The following is a 27,577-nucleotide window of genomic DNA, read 5'->3' as shown; positions in this document are numbered from 1 at the left end:
TCTATCTAAAAAATTATTCTGAAAGAAATTCTCTCTCGGGAATAATCTAAAAATATTTTGACTCTAAACTGCAATTCCTATTTTCTTAAAGGGAAATCTTTCCAATTGCGGTCTAAAACTCAGTTTAAAAGTATATTTCCTCGTCATCAGTCAGAATTGTATCAGGTCCAGATCATGGCCCTACACGGTTATGACCTAAGTGAATTTGAACCATCCACTTAGGAGCATTGTACTCTTTCGACCCTTGTTTTAAGAGAAACCAGTTCACATTTTTCCTAAAACAAAGGACGAATACAATATACTGTTTGCTTTGGCAAATAAAAATGAGAAAAATAATCACCATTTTGAATGACGTTATTGATGATAATATATAAATTATAATAATACATTAACGTAAAAAGATCTTTTGGACGTTAGATCAGAGCTAGATTTCCATCTCACGATAAGCGAAACTTATCAGCCTTACTTCAAGTCAAGAATATTTTATTCATGTAATTACCCAATTTTCTTCAATGGAGCTCCAGTAAATTACTCAAAAATATGTATTTTGTCTGTAATTCGTTATATAATTCTCATTTTCACAAAATAACAAATGAACATAACGTCAAGTAGAACATAGCCAAAACTAGAAATCATTGCAGGAATGTAAAACCCTATTCTTCGTAGGGGTTGCCAAAAATGCATTCGATGCTTCAAATTAAAAATTCATTAGCCCAATCTATAATATATTTCATAGCTTGTTGCAGAAGCTTAATTATTATTTTAATAAATTTTTTTTAATTTTTTCGAAATATTATAAAAAGAGAATAATCGCTTCAGATAACTATAATATTACTGCGGGGAAATTAAAAAGTGCATTTATATAAAGATTTTCTATAATAAACCTGCAAATTCTTAGCACCTTGGAATCTAGCCCGAAAATTTTTATTTTAGGACGCATAAGTCATTGATTAGCATAATATGACTACACATTATTACGCAAAAATGTATGCAAGATATAGAAAAATCGAAAACTGATTGCTGTGTATATATTATCTTATTATTTGCTAAAATCTAGAACAGGGTGCAAACAAGTGGGTGGTATTAAATGTATCTCATCTTTTTAAAATAATTCAGACATTAATATCAAAACGAGTTTTAAGACCTTCATTTGCCATAAATTGCCATATATTTTGTCTTACTGAGATACATATAAAAATTAATACTCACAACACTCTTTTTCCGCAGTAGATTATCATAATTCATTTGAATTTCTGGAACTGTAGGATCTGAACAACTGCTATTCAACCTTGAATCCAATTTAACATCACCTAAGGATGAAATTGATTCAACGCATGAAGATTTAGGCCTTGTGTTTATAAAATCACTACTTCTTGTTATGCGTCCCACGGCAACACGTTTCTTGCCTTTGAATCGCGTCTCTCTTTTACATGAAGATGAGGGATTGTTTCTCTGGAATAAAAAATCATATTATACATGATAGAAAAAATTTGAAATATAGCCAGCATGATGTGCCGCAAGTGGCGAAGGTATACACGTTAGGAGTGCCCGTGTATCTTGCCACGCGTAAAATAAAATAAAATCTTCAAATCTTGTATCCGTCTGAATTTGGTGAGGAATTTTTAGGAAAGCTAATCTAGATGAATGCGTATGCGCAATTCAATTTTAACGTTAGCAAATTCAGTTTAATTGTATTTTTTAATACAATTTAAAAAAATTATTATTCAGGTGCCGGAGATTCCATTTTTAAAAATTTTTCAGTCATCCCTTTCGGGATTTTTTTCAGTGGTCCCATGTTTTTATACCTCCTCTTAAAATTATGTAATTTTTCAAAATAAAAAGACAACATTTAATTTGAAAATCACCAAAGTATCAATTTTCTTTTAAATTATTTCAAATCTGTTCAAATTATTTTTGAAAATTTTCGGAACAATTAAATATCTTTTAGACTGATTCCCATTTTTCCTAACATTTTTGTACAATCCTGCACACAAAATTGTCATTAGATTTTCCAGATTTTTTTCTAATATTGTAAATCTTTTGAAATCTTTTGAAATATTTTTAAACATTCTCATTGAGTTCAGTACTTTTTCGAAATAAAAAATCATTTCAAATCTTCCCAGAAATTTTAATTTCATTTTTAATATTCCAAAATTCTTTCGAAGTTACACATTTTTTTCTTTTCTTTGAAACATTTTGAAAGCTCCAGCTTATTTGTTTTTTTTTTCTAAATTAATTATGGTTTTACTGTTCTTTAAAAATAAAAATGAAATACTTTTACCTTCGAAATATAAATAAAAAGAAATTATAATTGCAGCATTCAAAGTTGAAATTTGTCGTTCAGTGAGATCTTTACTGTTTTTTTTTAAAGATGTCAGATTTAATTGACCCAATTATTAGATTTGTTTGAAGAGATTTTTCATTGGCAATATGGTTTTATGAAAAGACTTAATTCCTTTAAGAAATGCATGTATCATAATTAAGTATTTACATAAGACCCTATTGCCAATGAAAAATTACTTCAAACAAATTTAAATTTATCACTCTGAAATTGTGACAATTGATTTTCAAATTATTTACTATTGAAAACTGTTCTGTTTTTTTTTAAAATTTCAAAACTAAATAGATTAAAAATGGAATATTTTATAATGAAATAATACTTCAAAAAGTTTTTGAAATTGAATAAAGGCGTTCATTTAAGAACCTATTAATTCGAACGATTAAAGTTCTGTCACTACTAAGGCTTTCGAATTAAATTAGTTCAAATTTTAATATTGAAATATGTAAACAATATCATTTTGAACAGATCCAGAATCATTTTGTAAAATCAATCACTGTTATCTTGTTGATAACTTTGTTTTGTAAAATCAAAACTACCAAAGTTAAAGGATTTTTCCAATCCAAAAAACTAAACAAAAATGGGCATTTGAAGCAAAAAAAAAAGCTTGGTATGGAAAAAAGTCAAGAGGAGAAAAACGCTACTTTGTCAAGGTCCCATGGTTATTTTATCATATTCTCACCCATAATGAGAAGAATTTTATGCGAAAAATGACTTTCGCGAATTTCATGAAATGTCGACGTTGTGAGGCCCTTTGAGTCAGAAAAAGAAGTTTTTACGTCGGTGTCTGTCTGTCTCTCCGTCGTCGTCGTCGGCGTTGTTATTGTTATTGTGGTTGTCTATATATGGGATAAATTTCGAAAGAACAGTCGGATTGGATAGTGCTTTGACACGCAGATTTTTTATTTTAAGAATTGTATGTGAAAATGGTACTATTTTTATTTTTATGAACAATATTTTTCTTCAATTAAATTGCTACAATAAAAGTGTTTCGTAGAGATTTTTTTTTTAATCTTCAAAGGAATAAAATTAGTATTTATAGGTCGAGAAAGCTTTGTTTTCTTTATCAAATTTGATATTCGTCTACATTTCTCCAGTTGTTTTTACTATAGTATAATTTATGTTTGTATCTTGGGCGAAGAAATCCGTTCCATTGTTTGAGAAATATTTTTTATAACTCAATATTTTATAACAATTGAAGCGAGATGATAAAAAATCACCTGACTTGCCTCGAAACTTCAGCAGAAACCTAGGCCGATCATAAAATCGAATTGGGAACCATGGTGGAGGTTCTTGAAACGCAATCTTTTCAAGTCACTCTTTATTGATCAGGTAAACATTAAGAGTGTTAGAAGCTAAAACATCTAAAGACAAATTTTGAAGGCACAGCTGAGTTTCTGCTCAAGAAAATATCGACTACAATGAGTAATATGTCTATTATAGGTTTTTGGAGCAATGAAGATTGAAACAATCAAAAGTGGAGCAGTAGGGGGGCGCAGAATCCAGGGTGCTGCCCTGGTGGAGGTGCACGTGCTAAGCCTCCATTAGGGTCTTGGAGGGCTGAGCCCTCCAAGGTAAGATGCTTTGTACCTTCGGTAAGATGCTTTGTATTTGTACCTAGAAATTAGAGGTTGCAAATTTTGTGCAACATTTTCAGCATCACTGCGGATATTCGGAGGCGCACACGAGACCTTCTCATCACTTATTGTATCTTTTGTTTCTAGGCTCATTTTTGAACAATACTATAACTTATTTCTAGCTACAAAGCACTAGTTAGGTGCAAATCGAATTTCCAGAGTTAAAAGTGGCATAAATTCCCGATAACGGTGACGGATGCAAGTTTCGTAAGCAGTCGGTAAGCACGTTCCTGCATGTTCAAGCGCGCTGGATAACACATTCCCACCCACTGGTCTGGGTTGATACGGGCAATCTCGAAGTTCGCACGCGTTACTGTCGTAGGAAAGCAATTTCATAGTTCCTGCAGGCTCTACAGGCACAGAAGTCATGGTTATCGTGTATCTTGAACAGAAATTAATTATAGCGAACCATGTGAACAATGTCAAGATGCTCTTTTTTAGTTTTATTTCCCTCGACAGCTAGAGTAAACAAATTACTGCAGTCCAAAGCATGCAATTTATTAGCATCATGATTGCTTAAGGTATTTGCCTAATCGCAAGACATTGCGCAATACGTAAAACGTCAAATCACTAACATATTTTGCGCCAAGTTTGACGCTGCCGTAGGATGCCCTGCTACAGCTGACCTAGTTCAAACATTTTCTTCGTCTTTTTATGCTCTTCATTTTTTTGACAAGTTGTCCTTTAGTTGAACCTAAATAAGTATGGTTTTATATAGGCCAAACTGAAAGAAAACGTATGTTAAGAAAAAACAGGATAAAAAAGACGTAGAAAAACTTTGCACTTGGACCATAAGATAATTGAAAAAAATATATAAACATTTTCTTCCTTGAGTATCTGGTAAAAAATACTGCCAATTATATTTAGTATCATAATTGATAATATTTTTGTTTAACGTTTATGGCATAATAATTAAGTAGAAAAGTTTTAAAATAATTTCCTTATTCACTTCACCCGTTCAAAATATTAAATTGATAAAAGCAAAGTTAGTTTAATCTTACTTACGATATGTTTCTCAGTTGAAGGCAAGGAATTTTCAAAATTTTCATCGTGAGTATCTATGAACATAGGATCGTCCTCTACTTCAATGTCTTCAGTTTTAAAGTGGTGAGTAGAGGGCACGTCTCTTGCACTCAAATCGACGGTTGCAGAAGAATTATCTGCTGAGGAACGTGGTTGTACGTTCACCTTTAAATTATGCCTTTGCATTTTAGAGTAAGGATTCGCTGTTTCATTTTGGTGTTCTGCTGATAGCCCTCGTATTTCCAATTCAGTTGCAATCTTTATCAACGAGGGTAAGTGATCTTCTGTTACATCAATGGTTCCACGATACATAAAGTCTAAAAGACATTCCATTTCTCGTATAGCCACACCTGATAATAAAATATAAACTGTAAGCCATAATATTGAATTATAAGACAATGCTAAAGAATAGTATCTTACTAAATCTAAAAAACGACTGTTATTACGTGCGTGAATGTAAGTAAGAATTTACGGACAGTAAAAAGAAATTGCAGTCGCCATATCCCCGCTTCTGTTGAAAATATGCGCAAGCCCCAGGAGGCCGAGACTTTTCAGAGAGGGATGTATGAGTTTGATACATCCCGAAGAAAAAAACTCGAGATACCATCCAATTCAAGGAACTGTGCGACAACCTGAGAACGTCTGAGAGAAATGTCCGCCAACTACTGCCAAAAAGGCGATGGAATTACTAAGGAACACGAAAAAACTTCTAATCTGCAGGATTGGATAGTATCACGATGTTCTGCTGGAAGCACTTTATTTTTACGCACCATCATCTGGCCCGGATATTAGCCTTACATTTATGGTTGGAGATGCCCATTCCGCAGTGGCAGGTATTTGGACACACTGTATTCCTAGCGAAGAAAGGTGATTTGTCCAACCCACGGAACTACAGGCCAATAATTGTTGATCTATTTTTGGGGGAGATTTACAAACAACGTGCCTCGAGGAAAAGTTTAGAAGGATGTCTGGAGAACCTGTTAATCGACAGGAGCGTCTGCAAAGACGGTGCATTATATTATCGTAATATCTGTCGATGGCATGGCTTGTCTATCAGAAAGCTTTCGATTTAAACTTATCAACTCTTTGTTTAGTCCGGGAGCCACATGGAAGAGGTGGTATAACCTAAAAGGTCATTGCAATTTTTTGAATGGATATTGAGCAAAATGGTCTCCTGAATGCAACGGTATAAGATGCTTTCGCGAACTGACGGTCGTTCTCGAGATATTGTTAATTAAACATTTTTACATAACTTATGCTATATCTTCTAAAATTATAGACATATTAAGAAATTAGTTTTTAAACTGTTAGGTCATATTGAAATAAACAATTTTTGTCATGCGCAATTTTTTTTCTGCCTCGTAGTTTTTGCAAAAAACGCATATATAGAATGTATATATAGAATAGAAAAATAAGAAAAACAAAACTATGTTGGAAATTTACAACGACAAACCTGTTATATGAAAGGAAACCACAACAATGTAAGAAAATAAGTACGAAAATTTGCAGTTTAGAGTTGGCTTTCGATCAAGCAAGATCTCGTGTCATAAAATTTAAAACCAAATAGTTGCGTGAAATTCAGAAAGAAGTGAATTTGAAAGGGGAAAAGCAACGAAGACAATGGATAACCAATTACAAATAATTAAAAGAGGGACTAACCAATGAAAAACTCTCAGATTCAAATGAATAAATTATAAATCCTGCAATAACTAAAAGCTTTGTCCTCTTGATAGAAAATGAAATAAATATAAAAAAGCAGTAAATAACCTTTGTTCCAAATATAATACAATTAAATAACAATAAATAATAAATTTTGCTATCATACAAAAAAAAATCATGGGAAACAACAAGCAATAACAAATAAATATAAAAGGCAATTTCAACATTGGGAGTTTTTTTATTTTTTGATTTTAGAATCAAGTAACCGTCGAAGGCGTGTCATCAGGAAGAGGCAGGAAATGGAAAATAAAAAAGAGGAAAAAAAGGAAGACAATGATGAACTATTGTATGGGGAATATGTTCATGGCTCGTTCTACCCATTTATTATGTTCCGCGAACTAAATAACAAGTACGATGTCAAAGACTTTGAAGACCCCAAAAAAAATGTTTTCTTTCTCGTAGCAGCAAAACAATCCTTCATTAAAAATAAACGAATGCCTTCAACCATTTCATTTTGTACTCGTTTGTTTAGGGGTGCACAGCTAACCCGCAATTTTCAAAAAAGTTTGAAACCAACCATTTTTTTATTTTTTGCATCTATTTAGGGTGGCAAAAAGGTCCACATCATATATAACAGTTCACAATGTGTCACAGACTAGCTTATACAAAATAATTTCACAACTCATACATTGAATTTAAAATGTAAACTATTGGCATAAAACGGCAAATGCAAAGGCATAAGCAAATTCTTGTTATTAAACGAATGAATCTTTTCAAAAATTTAAACCATTCCTTCGTTTAGGGGGCACTGGAATGGTGCAGTATATAAAATTAATTTATATTGGTAAAAATGATGCAAGGGCGGGTGAAACAGAGAATAATTACGCTCCTGCAATGACTTGCATATTCCTGGGCGAATGGGTTATATAGATATCATGTATCGCTGTGCGAAACAGGTGTCAGTGCGCGCACAACGAACTTAGGTAGAAGGGATGATCGAAGCCACGGCGTTGGGACCAGACAGATAACCAAGGATCGAGGAGATCGTCAGTCGACACTAAGCATTAGCAGCGATCGCACGTTTGGTTCTCCACTCTCATACGAGGAATAATTTTGAAGCTCATTGGAATAATAGATCAACACAAATTTAGGTAAGGAGGATAGAGGAGAACTTAAGGGTGTTTTAATTCCTTTAAACTAAAAAGCCCGTGAATATTAAACTTTTACTTCTCTTCCTTTTCTCGACAATTCACCTCCGCCTGAATAGACTGATTATAACTCAAATTAGATTCAAAGTGCAATGGACCTTAATGAGTTTTGTCTCACGGAATCATGTGCTTAGAAATGAGCACAATTCCCACAATAGTTTCATGACTTTTATGAGGCAAAACGAGAAACATGAGTAAAAGGTAGATTTTTGGAAAATTTTTGAAAGTAAAACAAATGGGCGGATGTAAGATCAAGCTTTTTTTTACAATAAGGGAAATAAAAATCTAGAGAAAATAGACAAATTTCGAAGCAAATATTGCTCCTAATTTATGTGGACTGAAGTTTATTTTATAAAACGTTATTTTATAAAACAAAGGGGAATCTCTGTCCTCTTTTGAAATCAGGGAGGAAAATGATGACTAACACACTTAGCTTGCGATAAAAAGAAAAACTAAAGGGAAGAGATATGGTAATTGAGGCAATTTTGATTAATTTACCACGTTTCGGTTCACAATCTTCACTCTCGCCTCTCTGGGCTCATCTCTCATAAAAATAAAAATAATGATTTGCATAAAAAAGGGTAAAATGAACAGATTTCAATTTAGAGTTACTATAGATCCAGAACTTAGGAATAATTATGTAACAAAGGGGAATAAAAGTAAAAAAGAGTGAATTACAATTCAATGTCAATTTCGAACCAGAAATTATTGTTAGAGTTTCTTTTGGGATTTTTGTAAATGATAAATTGATTTGTTTCAGGTTTGTAAACCTAGCAGGATTGGAACCGACGTGTCTACTCGATACCAATTTCTTGAGCAGGGTAAATTAAAATCGATAAATCCGAATCTTATGATTAATTTTATGAGATGGAAGTGTCGAGACAAAGATATTAAAATATAAATAAAATTAAAGGGTAGAAGTTGGTTATATCTCTGAGTTTTAGTATCACATTGGATTGTCAATTATGATTATTTTTAGTTACAATTAAATAATGATGAGTACATAAAAAGAAATTAGGAGGTAAATGTTACACAAGGTTGGTGGGTTAGCTTGCTTAAGGCTTGGCAGTGGTGGTTTCTAGGGGTAAAACACCCCTGAGAAAATGTTCTCTTTAAAAATATCGAAACACGTGGAATTCAATTTTTTATTTTCTCATTACCAGTGCAATTTGTAACCCAATCGAGCTGGTTTTATAAATTTTGTACCTAAAAAAATATTGATAATCGCAAATTTACCCCTTTAAAAAAATGGGGTTGCAACCCTTTGGCATAAAAGTATCGTATATAGAAGCGCATTTTTATGAGAAACTTTTTGACTTTGATTTTATTTAAAAAGTCTAAAAAGTTTTTCAGATGTTAAAAAATAAATTGTTTTCGGGGGTGAGTTTTAACGGTAGCATTCACCCCCTTATGCTGTTTTTCCGCGGTTAAAAAATACGTATCTTTTATTTTGTTATGGTCCACAACATATCCAAAATTCATCGGAATTGTCGGGTTCGGGTTGGGATGTTTTCCTTTCAAAAGTTTTTTCCGTATCTCGAATAGTTTATTTGAAAATAAAAAAATTAAGATAAAGGAAAATACACAGTTAAATATCAACAGGGAGAGTTATTAGTAATCGATTTTTGTTCACCTTTTTTTGATTTTCTCGAAATAATATAAAAAGGCTAATGCAACCTATTGAAATTAGATTAATTAATACTATTATATTATGTATGTACTTCCCCCCTTTTTAGAGATTTCAAGGCTTGCGTTTTCTTTTCACTAATTTACAAACCACTCCAGCCTTAGAGGCTATCGCTTTGTCTTTAAAATTACTCTAAGATTCACTTACTATTGAGTTTCCTAACCTTTTCTTTCCTCTTGCCCTTTCCATTATGAATTATTCTACGCTTTCCTAACTATCCTTGCACATGATTACGCTTTTTGCCTTTCACTACTACATTTCCTTGATTTTGCTCCTCTTCTTCCGCCTCATAATCCAGCCTGTCCCTTGACCACTGTCATCCAAGATGCATGTTACTCTGTTAACCACACTCTAACAACCCGTTTTCATCCCAGTACATCTCTCGAAAACTGCCCCCATGATTCGAGTTCATTATAACAAGCTCTGAATCTTGTTTTCTCTTCATACATCCAGTACCTACAGTCTCTCATTCCTTCTCCCGTTCTTAATCGTGTAATGTTGTTATACTTACACTCCCTTTTCCCTCCAAATTTTAAAGGTTTGTTCTCTAAACTTTTTTTTGGTGTGCAGTATGAGTGGATAAATAAATCTTAAAGTTTTAAACAGATTCATTGCTGTCTCATCTTCGAAATCATCTGACGAAATCACTGTCATTATCAGCCCTCTACGCCAGACGACCAAATGTCAAATCTTGGAGAGTTGGCTAAGAAATGAAGATTTCATACTACTAAGGCAGCCGATCATAAGAACTATAAGATGGAATTTGTAGCCTTTGTACAGTCTTCTTAGCTCTAAAGTAAGTACTTAATATTTTGCCTGTTTCTATTCAGTCTTTGCCGTAATATTACCGTCGGCTGGTGCCACGAATTTAATCACGTGAATTATCTTCATCTTCGGAGCATTATATCAACACCATAGAAGTACCGGAGATTGTAACATAACACTTCTAGAGCCGCCTTGTATTTCTCTGTGTACCCGTAGAATGCATATTTTATGCATCCACTGAGGACATAGCCAAATGTTTTTGGCTATTCTACGCTCAGCACTTTGTATCACCTGCATGAACGATGATTACGTGCTCGTGGTAAACTAAGATGTCTATAACGCCGCATATACTGACTCACCGATATAAATGCAGCAGACTTTACAAACACGCTAGGCAGACCCATTGATAGCTCTTGTCTACGTATAATGACGTACAATTAACTATGAAGGGGCTTGTAAGCATGTTATATAATTAGAAGCGAATGTTCTACTCCCTGTACACGACTTTTGAGCAACAAAGGCGTTAGTGATGCTTGGGTATTGACGACTTCATAATGATGTGCGAGTCGCATACGGGAATCTAGGGTATTTAGAACTAAGCAGATTGTAGCTAGAACCGTTCTGCGATCAAGACACTGCAAGCTAATCAAACCTCTACCCCCTTTCTTCTCGAGGGAAGTACATTCGACATTTTATTCTACTGCAAAGGTCGCCTGGATCTTGCTCTCTCCAGATAGTTTAGGAGCCCACATTTTTTCTGAGAATTTGTTGATACCTTTTTTCAAGGGCCATTCTTAACATCTATAAGTTAAAAAATCTAATCGTCACGTTATTATGCAGTTTCTAGCCCTCCTTTATGTGGATGAACGCAGGCCTACTTGTCCAGTCCAAAGATCATGTCAATCGTTTTAGAGGACCTATTTACCGCCGCCACAAGGACGTTAAAGTGTTTTAACAAATCTTGTCCGCTACAAGAGCATGAGCTCTTTGATGTCTCACTATTCTTGGATGCATCTCCAGGCACTCAAGAAGCTTGATAAGTAGCTAATGATTCGTGTTCTCAAATACCGTATGGTATACAATCTAAGCATGTTTAGAGATTACTTTGATAACGGCACCTGACGTTTTATTGAACAGGCAAGAAGGGAAAAAAATATGGTGGCATTTTCCTGGATACACTTTACTCGCCGTTCTAAGCGCAATATGATTACGAGACTTACAAAAACATTCTAAAACCTTCTGGTATACTACACAGTTTAGATACAAGAGACTAACATATTCGGGAAGTAAATATGAGAGAGCAGTATTATCTCCAGCTAATTTTTCGATCCTAAGAAATATTTTTTGTGAATTTATGATCTCCTTCTTCTCATGTTGGCCTTATCGGCTATTTGCGAAGGTGGTCTTGCTGGAAGGCGTAGTATTTACGCTGGAGCATGCTGCTCTTTTTCTGGCTGATAAAAGGCTTCATATTCCTCCCCGCGTAAAAAGAATACCTGATATATTAAATACTGATGCATATTAACCCACGTTCATGTAACGTCTGCATTTAGAGAGTGTACAAAAAACTTGTTTTTATTTTTCGGTGACCGTATTGTGACTGTTTGTTACTCTGGGCGAGAAAATTCCCTCATAATTTATTAAGATAACAAAAAAACTTAGATGTGGTCAGTATCAAATTTACGTCAAAATTAATATTTTCGTAGTTTTCCAATTTCTAAAAATGTCAATATTGGTTTCAGAGAAATAAAATATGATTGAAAATTGTAGCAAATAAAAAGAACAAAACGGTAACTTCGTATCTGATTGACAAACAATTAAGTAGGGAAACTTTGCCATGTAGGCCCTTTAAGTAATTTATGTCCGAGAAAATAGCTCGTAAATCATAGTTCAACGACGTGTTCTGAAATGGTAGACACACGTCGTTAAAATTAGTTGGTTGCTGACCTCGGACAATGTCAGGATTTTGTTCTGTAAATTCAATTCAGGGTGTCCCCGTCGGGGTTAATTGAAACTTATAGTTCCAATCTAAATTAGGGGGTCTTCCACCCCCTATTCATCTATGACTTCGCTAAAATTGTACGTGAAATCATAAGAGCGAGTTGAATAAAATGGCCTCAAGCGAGCCAGAAAATCAGTACTATGTTCGAACACGGGTTCCCCTGTAAATCATAGAATCTGGAATAATGGAAATATTAAAAACATGAATTATATCATAATGAAGTGTAAAATTTCAGCTACAATCACGTCTCATCACCGCGAGATGGGTGGTTACAGTCTGTAACGGAATCAATACGACGATCCAGCAAAAGTTTCGTGCACCCCAAGACACGCAGGGATGCTTGTCAGGCTATTAACAAGTGAAAGCTTGGCACCTCTGAGAGCGCCGATGATAAGGGCGATTAGTTTAACAGAATATTCCATGCACAATCGTTGCAACTCCCTTATAGGTCTCTATACCTCTCTTTCTATATATATAATTTCCTTTTAAAAAATTCCAGAACTACGAAAATCTTAATTTTTACGTGAATTTGATTCTCGTAACCTCCAAAAAAATTTTCTAAATCTAAAAAAATTACGAGTGTATTTTTTTACCCACAGAAACAAATTGTCACGATACGGGCGCCGAAAAAAAAGGTTTTTTTGAACCACATTGCTACTCCCAACTCAATCATGGCTTCCATCCAAAAGAGGCCTATTGTGGTTGGCACTACGCGAAACTGGTGACGCAGATGCATAATTCGTTGCAATGAGCTTTCAGCCCAGTGTAACGTGGCCCATTGCAGTGCAGGAGCCTGGAATAGTTTAAAAGGAATAAACCCTAAACGAAAGCGTGACAACTGTACCAAAAGTTGAAAGACACCTGAGCACACTCTGTAATGCCAGAAACACATTGAGCTTCAGCACGTTTCATATCAATCATTGAGAAATCAATGTAGTATCCTCTTGAAAAATGGATACGTAAGCCGAGCACTTTTAGAACCGCTGCTCTCATGAGCAGAAGACGAAGAAGAGAAAGTCACATTAACACCAACCGCAGAAAGCATGCAACTTCTAAGAGATGATCGCGATTTCAGGAAAAGCAGGAATATTGATATGCAGGTTTCTCTAAAGCCCAATGATCTGGCTGAAATGTATGCTTCCCTTTATAAACATATCTCGGAGGAGACCGACCATCTGGACCATAAGTTGGGCAGTTAACATTACTGCGAAAGCTTTGGCTAATTCAAGTCGAAGGCTTAAACCAAAGATGGTTTCGAAGATCAAAAGGCGCTGGCAGCAACTGAACAACAAGACCCATTGTCGGGAGCCCTACGCGTTTTGTTGGTTTGAAACGCACTATCGACAACTATGTTGGGTGTTGTCATTGTTGTTCCCACAAGAAGCTAGGGAAAGGGTTTCGTCCATCTTTGTAGAGCCCCGCATGCAAGGATAAGGCTGCGTACTCTAAGAAGTCGCCCGGTATCCCAGAGTTACCGTTCTATACACCATACCCTGGTGCCTTTCAGCTTTCGACACGGCTTGCACACAGCAGAAACACTTGGTACAGGGACCCACCCTCTCTCTCTCTCTATATATATATATATATATATATATAACTACTATCGGCGAGAAAACTATAGGCATCTGCCTTTGAAGCTTAACTACTCAGACAAAATAATGCTAGCGCAACGAAAAACAGTCATATAAAAGCTGAAAGTTATGAGCTTGAAGATGTTTATGTAAAAAAATTTTTGCGCTTAGCAGATTAAGAAATGTAAAAAAAGTCAGGATTTCCGGGTACATTCGAGAATAGTCAAGTTTAAAGCATTTTTTCTTATACAAGGGGCGATGGAATAAAATTGAAAAAATTCATGAGCCAGTTGTAAATGATAATTTAAAAAAATAATGTAAATTGTTTTTTAGAAGTACTAAAATGTGCAACTATATCATCTTTAGTTCTAATACAGATATTTAAGCGATTCAAACTGCAAACTGTAATGGATAGGCTCTGCATTTATTTTCAATCATCCGCAAGGATGTGTTAGGCTTATTTTTTGTGAAAATCTTGATATTTTTAGACTTTTTTTGTTGGAAAACAAGTGACAGAAAGCAAGGAGGGGCCCTTTTTTTTACTGTCGACCGCTGGTCCCTTTTTTCGGCCCGTGGCCAGGTGCCATCCAAGCATTCAGAACCAGGGGTCGAAGAATGGTACCAGAGGTCGGAAGTAAAACAAAAAAAGAGTCCCATTGCTTTCTGTCAATTCTTTTCCAATAAAAAGATTGTATAAAAATATCGCGATTTTCATAAAAAATAAGACTACAACGTCTTTCCGACTGATCGAAAATAAATATAGAGCCTATCCATTACAGTTTGCAGTTTCAATCGCTTTAATATCTGTATTAGAACTAAAGATAATATAGTTGTACATTTTTGTATTTTTAAGCAACAATTTTTATTATTCTTTAAATTTTTTAATAGCAACTTGTTCACAACAGTTTTTCTCATACTCATGAATTTTTTCAAATGTTTCAAATGTGTGCACTTTATTGATATCCTCTTTTTTTGGAATTGATACTATCGACATACTTTCGGTCAAGTATTAATTATTCGGTACCTAACGTATACAATTCATATTCCACATTCATAGCGACAGCTCGGATATTTCTTAGGCCGTTAGCTGCTGGTTAATTTATGCCTTCTTTTTGCATATACTGCACATAATTTTAGTTCTACAGCATTTAGTTATTTGCCGTTGCAAATCCACTAACCAAATTATCAGACGTACGACATACATTGAACAAACGAGCTAAAGTGCATTGTTTTCCACGCACCACACACAAAAGTTTCGCTTGATATGTTGTTTAAAATTGTTAGATTGTTTTTTCCAATGGCACTGATTTTTATGCAATCATAAGGCTTCCATTTCCATTTATATTTTTGGTTCATCTGGAACAAAAAAACATACATGATAATAAATAACTTTTGTGTCAAGTAAATACGTAATTAGGTGGAATTTAAAATGCTAAATTATCCGAAAGTTTTTGATTGTGAGCCCTAATAAAAATGATAAATTAAAGAAAAAAATCTGCCTGACTACGAGTTGCTTCAAAATGTGCAAATAAAAGTTGTTTTATGCATAAAATGTAGAGTTTTCTGGACTGGCTATTCTTTCATTACCGTTAAGAAAGCGAGAAATTTTATTTATCACTTAGAAGTGTTAGAAGAAACAAAAATCTTTAAAAATTACTTGTTTTGAGTGTTTAGGAGCTTAAATTACATTACAAACTGGAATACAAAATACTGAAGTTTTAAATTAGTAGGAAATTTTCCGACAAATAATAGGTTATTTATTCTTCTTGGAAACTTAGTTAAATGAAGTTAGGCTAGTACTTATCCGTAGAGGAACGATAGACTAGTGCTCATTCGTAAAAGGATGATAGTCGCTTTCTTAACTGTAACAAAATAATAGCCGAATATTCGTAGAATCCATTGATTTATTAAATTTATCTCGAGCTTTTCTATTACAAAACATATTTTAACATAATATTTCCGAGAGTATTTACTTACCCGAAGGAATTTATGTTGCATAATTCCTACTATCGCTCATTTCCATTTCCACTTTTTCTAAATTCTCTTCTGCCCTGAGCTGTCTTATAAGTTCCTCTAGAAGGTTGGATGTACTGAGATCTACTTTCTCTTTGCAGCCAAACACAGCTTCGGAGGGCAACTGTTATCTTGGTGGAAAGAACAATTTTTATCATTTGAACGCATCAATGAGCTTCTGCCCATTAATTTCTTTAATCAGTCTGCATTCACGTAGTCCATATATTTTATATATCTTAATTTGAGATTTCAATAAATCCTTGGCTTTGACTCTGACGTGGCTTCCCGTGTACGAGCTTTAGCTCAGACCTCATATTCTTTAATTATTTTATTTGCGATTTCTTTTCCATTGTCTAAATAAAACACACATGGAACACCGATTGTTGTAAAAATTCCCACTATATCAAAAGCTACTTCCTCTGCTCTTTTGCATTTTAGCGGTGATAATAAAAGGAATTTTTCAAGTTTTTTAAAATTAACCTACACTCTCCGCCAGCAGTAGTTTGCATGTCGATAAAATGGACCTGCCACCGAGAATAACATTTATTGAATATTATAGGTTTTGAAACTAATTTATTTTTAGGTATCGTTTTGCTGAACATGATTTGCATGAATTCCCGTACATAGTAATAACACCCTTGGGATAGTTTTAATATTAAAGATTCATTCTTTTTCCACACGTCACCACGATGACCGATACTTTGGTGCGTTCTATGAAGAACATAGAACATCTCATCGCAATGTATAGTCACTTCCTTACACAAGTGTAATAATTTAATTAGAGTTTTTAAACTCAGTTTAATCCCTGAACTTTTAAATTGCAGAAAAAACTTCGGGTCCTTTTAAATCTCTGAAATTGATAATTTAGAACGATTCAGATTTGTAACGCTTTGCTGGTTAAATCATTTTGCTGCGGTCAACGAATAACTCTCCACTAAGATGGATCATCAGCTAAAGAAAATTTCACCAGCCTAATTCATCATACTGGAGTTAGAAGAAGGAGGGCGAAGATTAGTACCCTGTGTGATATACACTGCATATAGCACAACAGACTTGCATTTATATTAGTTATATTTATTTCAGGATGCTGTTTTTTTTTTAGTTAGAAGAAAGAATTATAAATAATGCGTTATAATTCTCGTTATAATAATTCCGTTATAGACTGTACCTACCTATCTCACGGTCATAAGACGTGGTTGTGGCTGAAATTTTACCGCGATTTCGCTCGGAGCGGGTGAAGTTTTTCATATTAGCACCCGCTCCCGGCAAAATCCTGTGGTTGTCCTTATGAGAAAACGTTTTAATTATACATGTTCAATGATATATAAATATTTAATGAAGTTTATAATTTGTTGTTCTACTTATTTAAAAAATTATTAAAATTATTTTTATTAATTAACAGTAAGATTTAAAATGTAGTAAGATCCAGATGTCCTCTGGTTAGATACACGTGCTTAACATATAAGAATAATAGGCATAAGCGTTCCCCTGAACAAATAAAATTATGCTCCAGTACATTGAGTATATCCAGAAATATTTGGAGTTGAAACAGGAGATTTTGACCGTACAAAGAATGAAGGAGATCACCATCTAATCTTTCATGATCTCCTTGATTATGAACGTCCTTGCGCCTGAGTTCCGTCTGATAGATTAATTAATATTTTGAATAATTAGTATCAGTCTTTGACATTAGAACTAAAGTTTTTAAGAAAAATAGATCTCTATGAATGGGCTCTCCAGTATCAATGTTCGATACAAGTACTAAAACCAACAAATCTGCTAAGAACTTGCCACATTTTGCGACCATGTTTTGTAGTGAAGTACCAGGTCATGGGTACCTGTGAGTGAAAGATGGGTGAACATAGTGATAAAAATAATCATTATTATTATTGTGGTTAAATTAATATCGAAGGCTTTAGATGGTTACAGCCCAAGATGTCGAAGGCATTTTTGGCTATATTTACATCTTTTAATAATCTGTGTGATGCAGAAAATTATGGGACTTAGAGAGTGTCCTTGGAAAAACCCCCTCTTATATGTGGCGTAACTGACGATCACTTATCTTCTGTCAGATGTTATGAAAAATCTTGTTCTATTTTTGGATGGACCTTCAGGCACTTAAGGAGCTTGATAAGTAGAGCATAATCTTAACTGTTGATAGAGTTTTTTTTGTGCTTCCAGTGCTACTTGATGGTCAACAGTTTACGCTTAATAGACATGCTGTTTGCTTTCCATCAGTTTCGAGCAAGTGCCCTAAATTTGGGAGTGAACCTTTTATTTTATGTCGTATTAATCACGCCCTGAATATTTGATGCATGCAGTTTTTCCATTGTAATATTATACTGAATCTGTGCAACAAGCTCGTAAATCCTACCCCGGTGTACTGAAGTAATAATACTTCTATTTTCGCTAAGTTATTCCTGTTTTGAAAATATTCGCACAATTGTGTAACCCGAGAGTCACACCATCGACGAATATGCAAGATCCATCTATCTCCAAGCTTGCGTTGCAGAACTACTCTTTCCACAACTTTCCCTTCATAGTGCCCTCGTTGCTCAGACATTTTCATGCGAATGATTCTGTTAAGCCTCTCGAGGTCCTTCATGGTCCAGGTGACCAAGCCTGAGGAGTATGTTAGGAGAGGCATAGCATAGGTGTTAATTGCCTGGGCAATGATCTCCTCACTGAGGCCAGACGTCAGAAACAGACTAAGGCGACCCGAAAAAGCAGTCTCAAACGCCTTTTTAACTGCAAAGTGGAGCAGACCCTTCGCCTGCAATATGCCAAGATACCTAAACGATTGTTCCGAAATAATTAATCCTTCTACACTTCGAGGGCATAGCGTGATCTTGAAAGTGGATTACGCGCGGACAGATCTTATACGAGGTGTGTTCAAAAAATAAGATGACTTTATGGTTTTCTCAAAAAATATTCATTTATTCCTCAATATTTATTTTGTCCCCTTCAAAGTAATCCCCCTTAGATATAATATACTTGTGCCAACGCTTTTTCCAATCATCGAAGCACTTCTGATAATCATTTTGTGGAATAGCCTTGAGTTCTTTGAGCGATGCAGTTTTTATCTCCTCAATCGTTGAAAATCGATGTACTTTCATGGGTGTCTTCAGTTTTGGGAAAAGAAAAAAGTCACTGGGGGCCAAATCCGATGAATATGGAGGCTGAGGCATGAGTGTTCATTCATTCAACATCCCCTGAGCGATGGTCATGCGATGTATCTTTTGATCAAAATTAAGCAGTTTTGGAACAAACTTCGCTGACACGCGTCTCATGCCCAAAACATCCGAAAAAATAGCCTGGCATGAGCCAACCGATATGCCAACATCTTCAGCAACTTCTCTGATGGTAATTCGGCAATTTTTCAACACCATTTCTTCCACTGCTTGAACGTTTTCATCTGTTGTTAACGTGCTGGGACGTCCAGGGCGAGGTTCGTCTTCGACATCCTCTCGGCCTTCTTGGAACAGCTTGTACCACTTATACACATTTTTCTTACTCAGAGTAGACTCACCGTATGCAACTGTCAACGTTTCAAGAGTTTTAGACCACTGGATTCCATTTTTCACACAAAATTTAATGCAAACTCTTTGCTCCATTTTTTTCGAAAGAAGAAAATGGCCGAGCACACCAAACCCTTCTAACCTTTTACGCATCTACCAAAAAAACAACACGAGCTATATAGTCAAAACTGTGAACATATGATCGTGACGAGTGTTCCAACACAACAAAACAAAAAATTAAAAACTTGAATGTACGTAGCCCGCGAAAATTGAAAAGTCACCTTACTTTTTGAACACGCAAATTTTTGAATACGCAAATTGCGTAAGCGATGTAACGTATGCAAAACAACTAATCTGTCAGTTTTGACTTGGTCCTTGTAACTCAGGAAATCTCGCAAGCAACTTTTTGTTCTTCAAAGAGGACGATTTTCTCCTCACAATATTTATAGACGAAGTCAGAAAAGATGACCGTAAGCTACTTATAGCGGGCAGCGAGTCGAGTAATTGGCTGTACGTCATTAGTACCTGCTGCTTTCCAGTTCTTCCCCCTCTTAAGGATTCAAGTCACATCGGAGACTGCAATGGATAGACAATTCATCCCAGGCAAGCGTGCAACTCTGTCCTTTTCTAGACGGAACCATGTCATGTTCAGTTTTATTTGACGCATTAGTTTCCAGAAGCTCGAAGAATTCCTAGCCATTTTCTCAGCCCTAGGTGGTTCACAGTGATTCTTAGTCTCTCTTGAGGCAAAGCTGTTAGTGCCTGGCCTCCGAGTTTTATATTCATCATCCGGGCACTCGCGGCCGCATCGCAATTTGCAAGAGCTGCAGCAAGCTCGCCACCTACTTCAAAAACAGAGGCAGTATCTCGGCTTCCAAACCGCCCACTAACCGCAGAAGGCCCTTGTCGACTCTAAATTTCGGCAGACCGTATCTGATTGGTGGTTCCTGATCTGCGAACTCTAGGATGACATCATTGAGAAAGACGCATATGACGCAGGATTTCCTCATCAAGCTCTTTAATTAATTCAGCAGGAGCAGGGACAGACTCCAGTGGCTGCAAACCTAGTGAATATCGAGCATCAGATAGTCGCCCTACTACATCGCTCAGATCCGGCCCCTGCTTGTCCATAGTTTATCGTGTCAGGGACATATGAACCTCCTCTTCTCACGAAACTTCAGGGAGCGCTACAGATGCTGATAGTTATTGTTGCACCTGTTTTTCGATGTTGCTTATTCTTACTTCAGATATAACGTGCGCCGCCTAATAAAACTTGATTTATCAGCGAAATTTTGTTTTTCAATCAATGGGCCACTTCGAGATGAAGACACACGAAGAGGTGATGTCCTTCGCCCCTGATAGATCCTCTTCGTGACGTCGCCCGGAAGTGACATAAAATATGTTTTCATTCATTTCTGGCGTTCACTTGAAACCCTTTTCGGTTTTTTCCCGAGAAGATTTCCTGTATTATATGACGCCTTCGTTGTTTTATGTAGTCTTTGGTTATTTTTTTCATTTCCGAGAAATTTGCTACAAAGTTTTGGCGAAAGATCATCTCGTCAGGAGAAGTTGTTGTCGCTCTCATCTTGTATTCAAATTGACAGCGTATCAAGCATTCACCATGATGGGTTTGAACACTTATGCCCTGCCTTGCCATTCCTATCGAAACGGTCGTTTTTAAGTTTGCGAGATCCGAATCCGGATTAGTTTTAACCAATCAGGTCAGAGCCAAGGTCAATTGAAGCTCGAAGTAAAGATATGAATGGTAGCAGCTGGAATCATGGGTCCATTACCAAGTTCCAAAAAGATAAGATACTAATACATTTTAGTGTTTCTAGATCTATTTTCAAAATGGGTTGAAATAATCCCAATTAGAAAAGCTAAAGAGATAACGAAAGCAGCACAATTCAATAAACGACTGAAAACATGTAGTACCTCTAAGGAACCATCCAGAGGTAGGTAATGTCATCTTCAGCCCTTGGGGCCTCTATGTAAAAATAACAGCGATTGAGTCCATCCGTTACCAATTCTAGTGCAAAAAAATATTAGGTCCACATACTCAATTTCTTACATAGCAACGAGTTCAGCATGTCTAATTTGTATACCAATACTGAGAACCCTGACTTAAATGTTCACAATAGCGTTGCTGTACGAAAAACTAACAATTTTGGCTTTTTGGTTAAAAAATTTATAAATTTGACTCAAATTTGGCTCCAGGTCAGCATGCGGGATCAAAAATTTTTATAAAAAGCGAACAAAATGCTCTGTAAACTTTTAGGGCCAACTTTACGAAATTTATTGTCTTATTTAACTAAAAAACAACATAAGATATTACAAATTAAAGAAAATCTTATGCGTACTCGTTTCTACGAAACCTTTAGGTAAGAGCGCTTTCCGCCCGCTTCACGAACTGATGTATTATATAGGAATCTACGCGGATTTCTATATGTTACCTATATAGGGTTCTATTTAGGGCCGCATGTGGTACCACTAGACTACTAGAGGTAATAGGCTGTTTTTAAACGTTGATTTGGTAAGATTTTCTTACGGTGCAGAACTTTATATGTAATGGAGGTAGGAAGATTTTTGGAGGATCAAATAGTAGCAGCTTGTAATCATTTATAAACTGGATCGAGCTGTCAACCAACAATGAAGAATGAATAATTAAATTTTTTTAAATATGTATTCTGTAAATATTCTAACTATTGTAAATACTGTAAATATTGTACATTTTTGTAACGCTGAATAAAATTGGATATAGGCATAAACTCCAATAGTTGAGTGTTCAGATATTAGAAGCTCCGGAAAGTAGTAGAGTGGGTTATTCTCATGTTTGCCATGACCGATACCTACAATCATATACTTATTCACAGCTATAGTGTTCTTCGTGTATGATTGTTCACGAAGAAGCAAAATCATGTGTGCTTTTGTGTGAGTATGAGTGAAATAGGGGGGTTTTCGTTGTGTGCCAAAGCAGTTAGTATAGTGTTAGCAAGGAGGGGGGGATATCTGTGCAATGGGTAAGTACAAGTTTAGTAGAAAGAGAGGGGTTGAAGTGTAGGCTGCAGTATGAGTGTACGGCTAATTACTTGTGTGTTATATCATATTTGATTAGTGTGCTTTACTTGCATTTTTCAGTATGCAAGGTGATTAATATACTATCTGCTCGTGTGGAGATTTTTGGTTTATTGTGTATGGCTAAAAGCCTACGTATAATGGGATTACTTTATTGGTGTGATAGTGATTAAGGCTCAAGTGTGTAACGTTTAGGTGCGAGAAGGGGTTGTCGTCTTGAGGGAATGTGTCAGAAAATCAACATTAAAGGTGCTAGTTCTTCGTGTAGGATGTTTTATTGTTTGTGTTTTTTGTGACAGTGTTACTACGTATGTATATTGTTTTACGAGAAAGATAATTGTCGTTTGTATTAAAAAAATTAACAATCATCTTCACACTAACAGATTGTATATTAGTCACCCAAAACACTAAGAAATTGTGTGCTAACACTTATTGACTTACATTCCTCAAACTAAGAAACTCACTCACTCTGCCTAATTTCAATCGCACTCATCAACACCCGTTTGTTCTGCTGGGACTTTTACTTACTCACCCATTTAATGCATACCTATCCTTCTTGCTGATACTATACTAACCCCCTGATCCCCCACATAATAGTCCCTCCAACATAGTCAATGATATCCACCAACTTCCTCTCTTTATACAAACACTCACACTTAAATACACACAAAAAACTCTTAACAACTCCATCCACACACACACACATATATGTAAAAAAATTCATACACATTACCCTGGCCCTGATTACTCTTCAACGTAGTTATCTAGCCCTTTTACTTACAGTTGCAGTTTCTGACTCATCATCACACAAAATATTAACTATCTCAAAACCTTGGCACAAAAACCCCACTCTCCTTCAAAACCTCTGACACACAAGCACATATGATTTCTCTTTAAGACGCCCAATTACATACGAATAACACTAGAGCTGTAAAGAAATATATACTTGTAGTTATTGGTCACCACAATCAAAAGAATAACACCTAATATAATATACCTTGATCAGCATCACATCAAAAATTATTCCCTGAAGTTACAGCGAATTTGACGAAGAGGCTTTTACGTATATTTTGTGTGGGGTCCTTTAGCGTTGATACTATTTTTTCAATTTATAGAACCATCCATTTTGTGCTTTTTTAGTTCTTAATTAACACAGTATTTTCCACGTATCCCACAAAAACTTTTGAGTTCCGTAAGTTCGCACGTGCGTAGTATTACCGATTTTCACACAAATTATACGCATAAATCCTTTAAAATTTTTGCTCGATGAAGTACTTCTAACAAAAAAGACGCTTATATTTTTTATAAGATTAGCTTGATCCCCAATCCATATAAGTCTTTTTCATTACTGAATAAAAATGTTGATACTTGAAATGGTTTAGTACATACCTTTTAGAATAAGAATGGGTTGGTCTCCATAATGCTGTTTAAAAACTCTTTCAAAATAAGGACTACATCCTGCTAAAACGAGTCGATGTGCTTTCAGTGTACCATCCTGGCAAGCTAAGGTCGCGTCTGTAAGCAACCCGCTTTTGTAAAGTTCCTCAAATAATCCTGACAAATTTGCCAAATGGTTATTCCAAGTTAAATTGAACGTTTTTTCCTCCATCTTCAAATTATCTTCTGAGAACTTTGAATAGAAAAAGTAATAAAATTATTATCTGATAATTTTGATAATATTTTCTTGTTTACATGGATTCCAATGTCTACCTTATATTTGTTAGATTTTAAACTTTACCGCACAAGAAAGTTTATATTTATTTTGGATGTTAGGGTTTTTGTCCAGGTGAATGTATTAATTATTTCAAGTTCATATTTTTTTGCCTACATGGTTTATAATAAATATGTTTTCAATATTGATTAAAAATTTTGAAAAAAATGCTCTCTAGCTCCACTGGGGTTCGAGTCCAGGTCTTTCCGATTTTCGGTCTGATGCTATGGCCAACTAAGCTACAAATAGACGAGAATATTTTCTTCACTACATCTTTAAATGGTGCAGTATATAAAATTAATTTATATTTATAAAATTAACTCAAATGCGGGCGAAACAGAAAATAAATGCGCTCCTGAGTGACTTGCGAATTCCTGAACCGAAGAGTTATGTAGGTCACATATGCAGCTACATGAAACAGGTACCGTTGCGTGCGCAACAACTAGAAAAACGAGGATCGAAAAGTCCGCGAGAGCAGGACCACTCGACTACTAGATGTAATAGACAGAACAGAAATGACTGGGATTTCAAACATCAACTTTTAAAATCCCAGAAGGAAATATTGGGAAAATTAATTCAGAACTAAGACTTGTGAGGCTTTCTTTGCTTTCCAGACCTGTCATGGTTCTGCTGAATTGGAATTCCCAATATGGGAATTAATTACCCACAAAGCACAAAAATTTGCACAGAATGGAATCTCGTTTATAGAATCATCGCAAGTTTGAGCCTTAGTCTTTCTTATGGGAAAGGCATGAAAAAATTTACGAATGACCTAGAAATTTTAGAAGTAACAAATGGTCATCGTAATTTGATTGTCGCTTCTGGAGATCCCATTTCCTCGTTAAAGAATAAAATAATAAATTTAGAGGGATTGAAAAAAAAATGAAAAATTGCATGATAGACGCGAGATTAGACAATAAATTTAGGGACAGCTACATTTCGAGGAAATTTCTGATTTAAAATTATTTTAAAATAAAAGGGCTGAAATTAGTTAAAAGTGAAGTTCAATTCAATTTTAGTTGGAAACCACAGTTTATGGATAAAGTTTCTTTTTTTTTTAGTAATTAATAAAATAATCATCTTCTTTCAGGTTTATTGTCCTTCCAGGATTGGTACCGGCGTGCATATTTGGTACCGATTTCCTGACTAGGATGCAGGAAACTGCTAAAGAATCGAAATTCTCATGAATAAAATCCATGAGAGGAGAATTTCGACACATTCACAATTATAAAAGAAGTAAAATCCTTTAACATTAAAAGGAAATTGTCCTTATATCCAAGCGTCGAAGAAAAAAAATTATTTAAAAGCATTAAAACTGAAGATTAAAGCAGAATAATATTACAACCTCCAACTGGAATTTGAATCTCAGCCTTCAACTTGTAAGATTTTATATTTTTCGCATGATAAATTTCATATTTATTTTGGATATTGAGGTTTTTGACCAGGCAAATGTATTAATAATTTTGATGTTACATTTTCTTCTACATTTCTGCAAACGTAGTTTCGAAAATGTAACCTGTAACAAGACCCGCCAATACTTTTTTACTTCTGATTGAGCATGGGTTAAGATTTTGTTTCTGGGCGGTGGGAATTAATTATATTCACTTTGACTGTAATACAGAACCTTTAACTCACTGTATTTTACGCCGGAGAAAAAAAGCAGAGTTGAATGTATTCGATACTCCGAAAAATTTTACTCTCGAGTCCGCTAGACATTTACTCCTCAAATTTTTGACAGTGTTATTTTATTTATAAATAAATATATTTAAAATAACAAAATGTTGGCATTTTCACGTATAATTATTATAACCCTTATTACCCTTACCGCAATATGATATACCAGGATATCTCATTTGATCTGATTTCACGAGTTTATAGTAATTTCCTACACTTAATATCGCTTTATTTTTGTAATGCATTTTGGCCTGCTAAACTTAAAAATCAAAAGGTATCAAGTTGAAGATCATCGAACCTGCAATGAATATTAGTGCCATTTTTCCTGATGCATCGTTAAATTGCAAACTTCCAAATACAGCTTCAGATGTTTTTGGCTGAAAAAAATACTGAGTGGTCTTGAAACAATATAAAATTTGAAAAAAAATCGCTAAAGCCTCAATGATAATAATCCATTGGGATATTGTAGTGGAATGTTTTGTTCTTTACACTTCTTTACAGACGTACCACATCACATAATAAATGACGTTCTACTTTGTACAGCAAAGTGACCCTCACCCGATTTGCCATTCAGCAGCCTCCCTAGCAGGACGTGTATGTGTATGTGTAGCATAGTATATTATAGTATGGTACGGTATGGTATGCTATGGTACGGTATGGTATAGTATAATACGGTACGGTACGGTACAGTAAGTAATGTACAGTACAGTACAGTACGGTACAGCATAGTACGGTACAGTACGGGACAGTACATTACATTACAGCACGGTACGGTACGGTACTGCACAGTAAAGTAAGTACATTACGGTACAATACGGTATAGTACAGTTCAGTACAGTACAGTGCAGTGCAGTACAGTGCAGTGCAGTTCAGTACAATACGGTAGGTGCAGTACGGTACCGTACAGTACGGTACAGTGCAGTACAATGCAGTACGGTTGAGTACTGTACAGTAAGTACAATACACTAAGTACAGCACAGTAAGTACAGTATAGAACAGAAAGTACTGCTCAGTACAGTACAGTAAGTGTAGCATAGTACATTACAGCAGAGTACAATGCAGTACATCGCAGCACATCACAGAACAGTACAGTACAGTACAATACAATACAGCACAGAACATTACAGTACAGTACAATAAGTACAGTACGGTAAGTACAGTACAGTAAGTACAGTACAGTAAATACTGTACAGTAAATACAATACAGTAAGTACAGTAGGTAAGTACAGTACAGTAAGTACAGTACAGTAAGTACAGTACAGTAAGTACAGTACAGTAAGTACAGTACAGTAAGTACAGTACAGTAAGTACAGTACAGTAAGTACAGTACAGTAAGTACAGTACAGTAAGTACAGTACAGTAAGTACAGTACAGCAAGTACAGTACAGTAAGTACAGTACAGTAAGTACAGTACAGTACAGTAAGTACAGTACAGTAAGTACAGTACAGTAAGTACAGTACAGTAAGTACAGTACAGTAAATACAGTACAGTAAGTACAGTACAGTAAATACAGTACAGTAAGTACAGTACAGTAAATACAGTACAGTAAGTACAGTACAGTAAGTACAGTACAGTAAGTACAGTAAGTAGAGTAAGTAGTGTCGTGCCGTGTCGTGTCCTGTAGTGCGGTGCGGTGTGGTGTGGTGTGGTGTGGTGTGGTGTGGTGTGGTGTGGTGTGGTGTGGTGTGGTGTGGT

The 27,577-nt window shown here is 35.3% G+C and overlaps 1 protein-coding gene across 4 annotated transcripts in view; it reads right to left on the bottom strand.

Moving 5' to 3' along the window:
- Positions 1-27,577, bottom strand: part of LOC117182094 (zinc finger protein 888-like) — a 140,068-nt gene that overhangs the window by 37,545 nt on the left and 74,946 nt on the right. For 3 of the 4 annotated variants that reach the window (XM_033375119.1, XM_033375118.1, XM_033375117.1), the window contains 3 exons: positions 23,886-24,126; positions 4,981-5,348; positions 1,210-1,452 (listed from right to left, as the gene is read on the bottom strand). In XM_033375119.1, coding sequence (XP_033231010.1) covers positions 1,210-1,452; positions 4,981-5,348; positions 23,886-24,105 — 831 coding nt within the window. In that variant the 5' untranslated portion in view covers positions 24,106-24,126. The remainder of the gene's footprint in view (positions 1-1,209; positions 1,453-4,980; positions 5,349-23,885; positions 24,127-27,577) is intronic. The other variant, XM_033375120.1, reaches the window with a different exon arrangement.

Source organism: Belonocnema kinseyi, chromosome 10 (genome assembly GCF_010883055.1).
Source record: "Belonocnema kinseyi isolate 2016_QV_RU_SX_M_011 chromosome 10, B_treatae_v1, whole genome shotgun sequence".
NCBI lineage: Eukaryota > Metazoa > Arthropoda > Insecta > Hymenoptera > Cynipidae > Belonocnema > Belonocnema kinseyi.
This window is presented reverse-complemented; position numbering and strand designations above follow the sequence as displayed.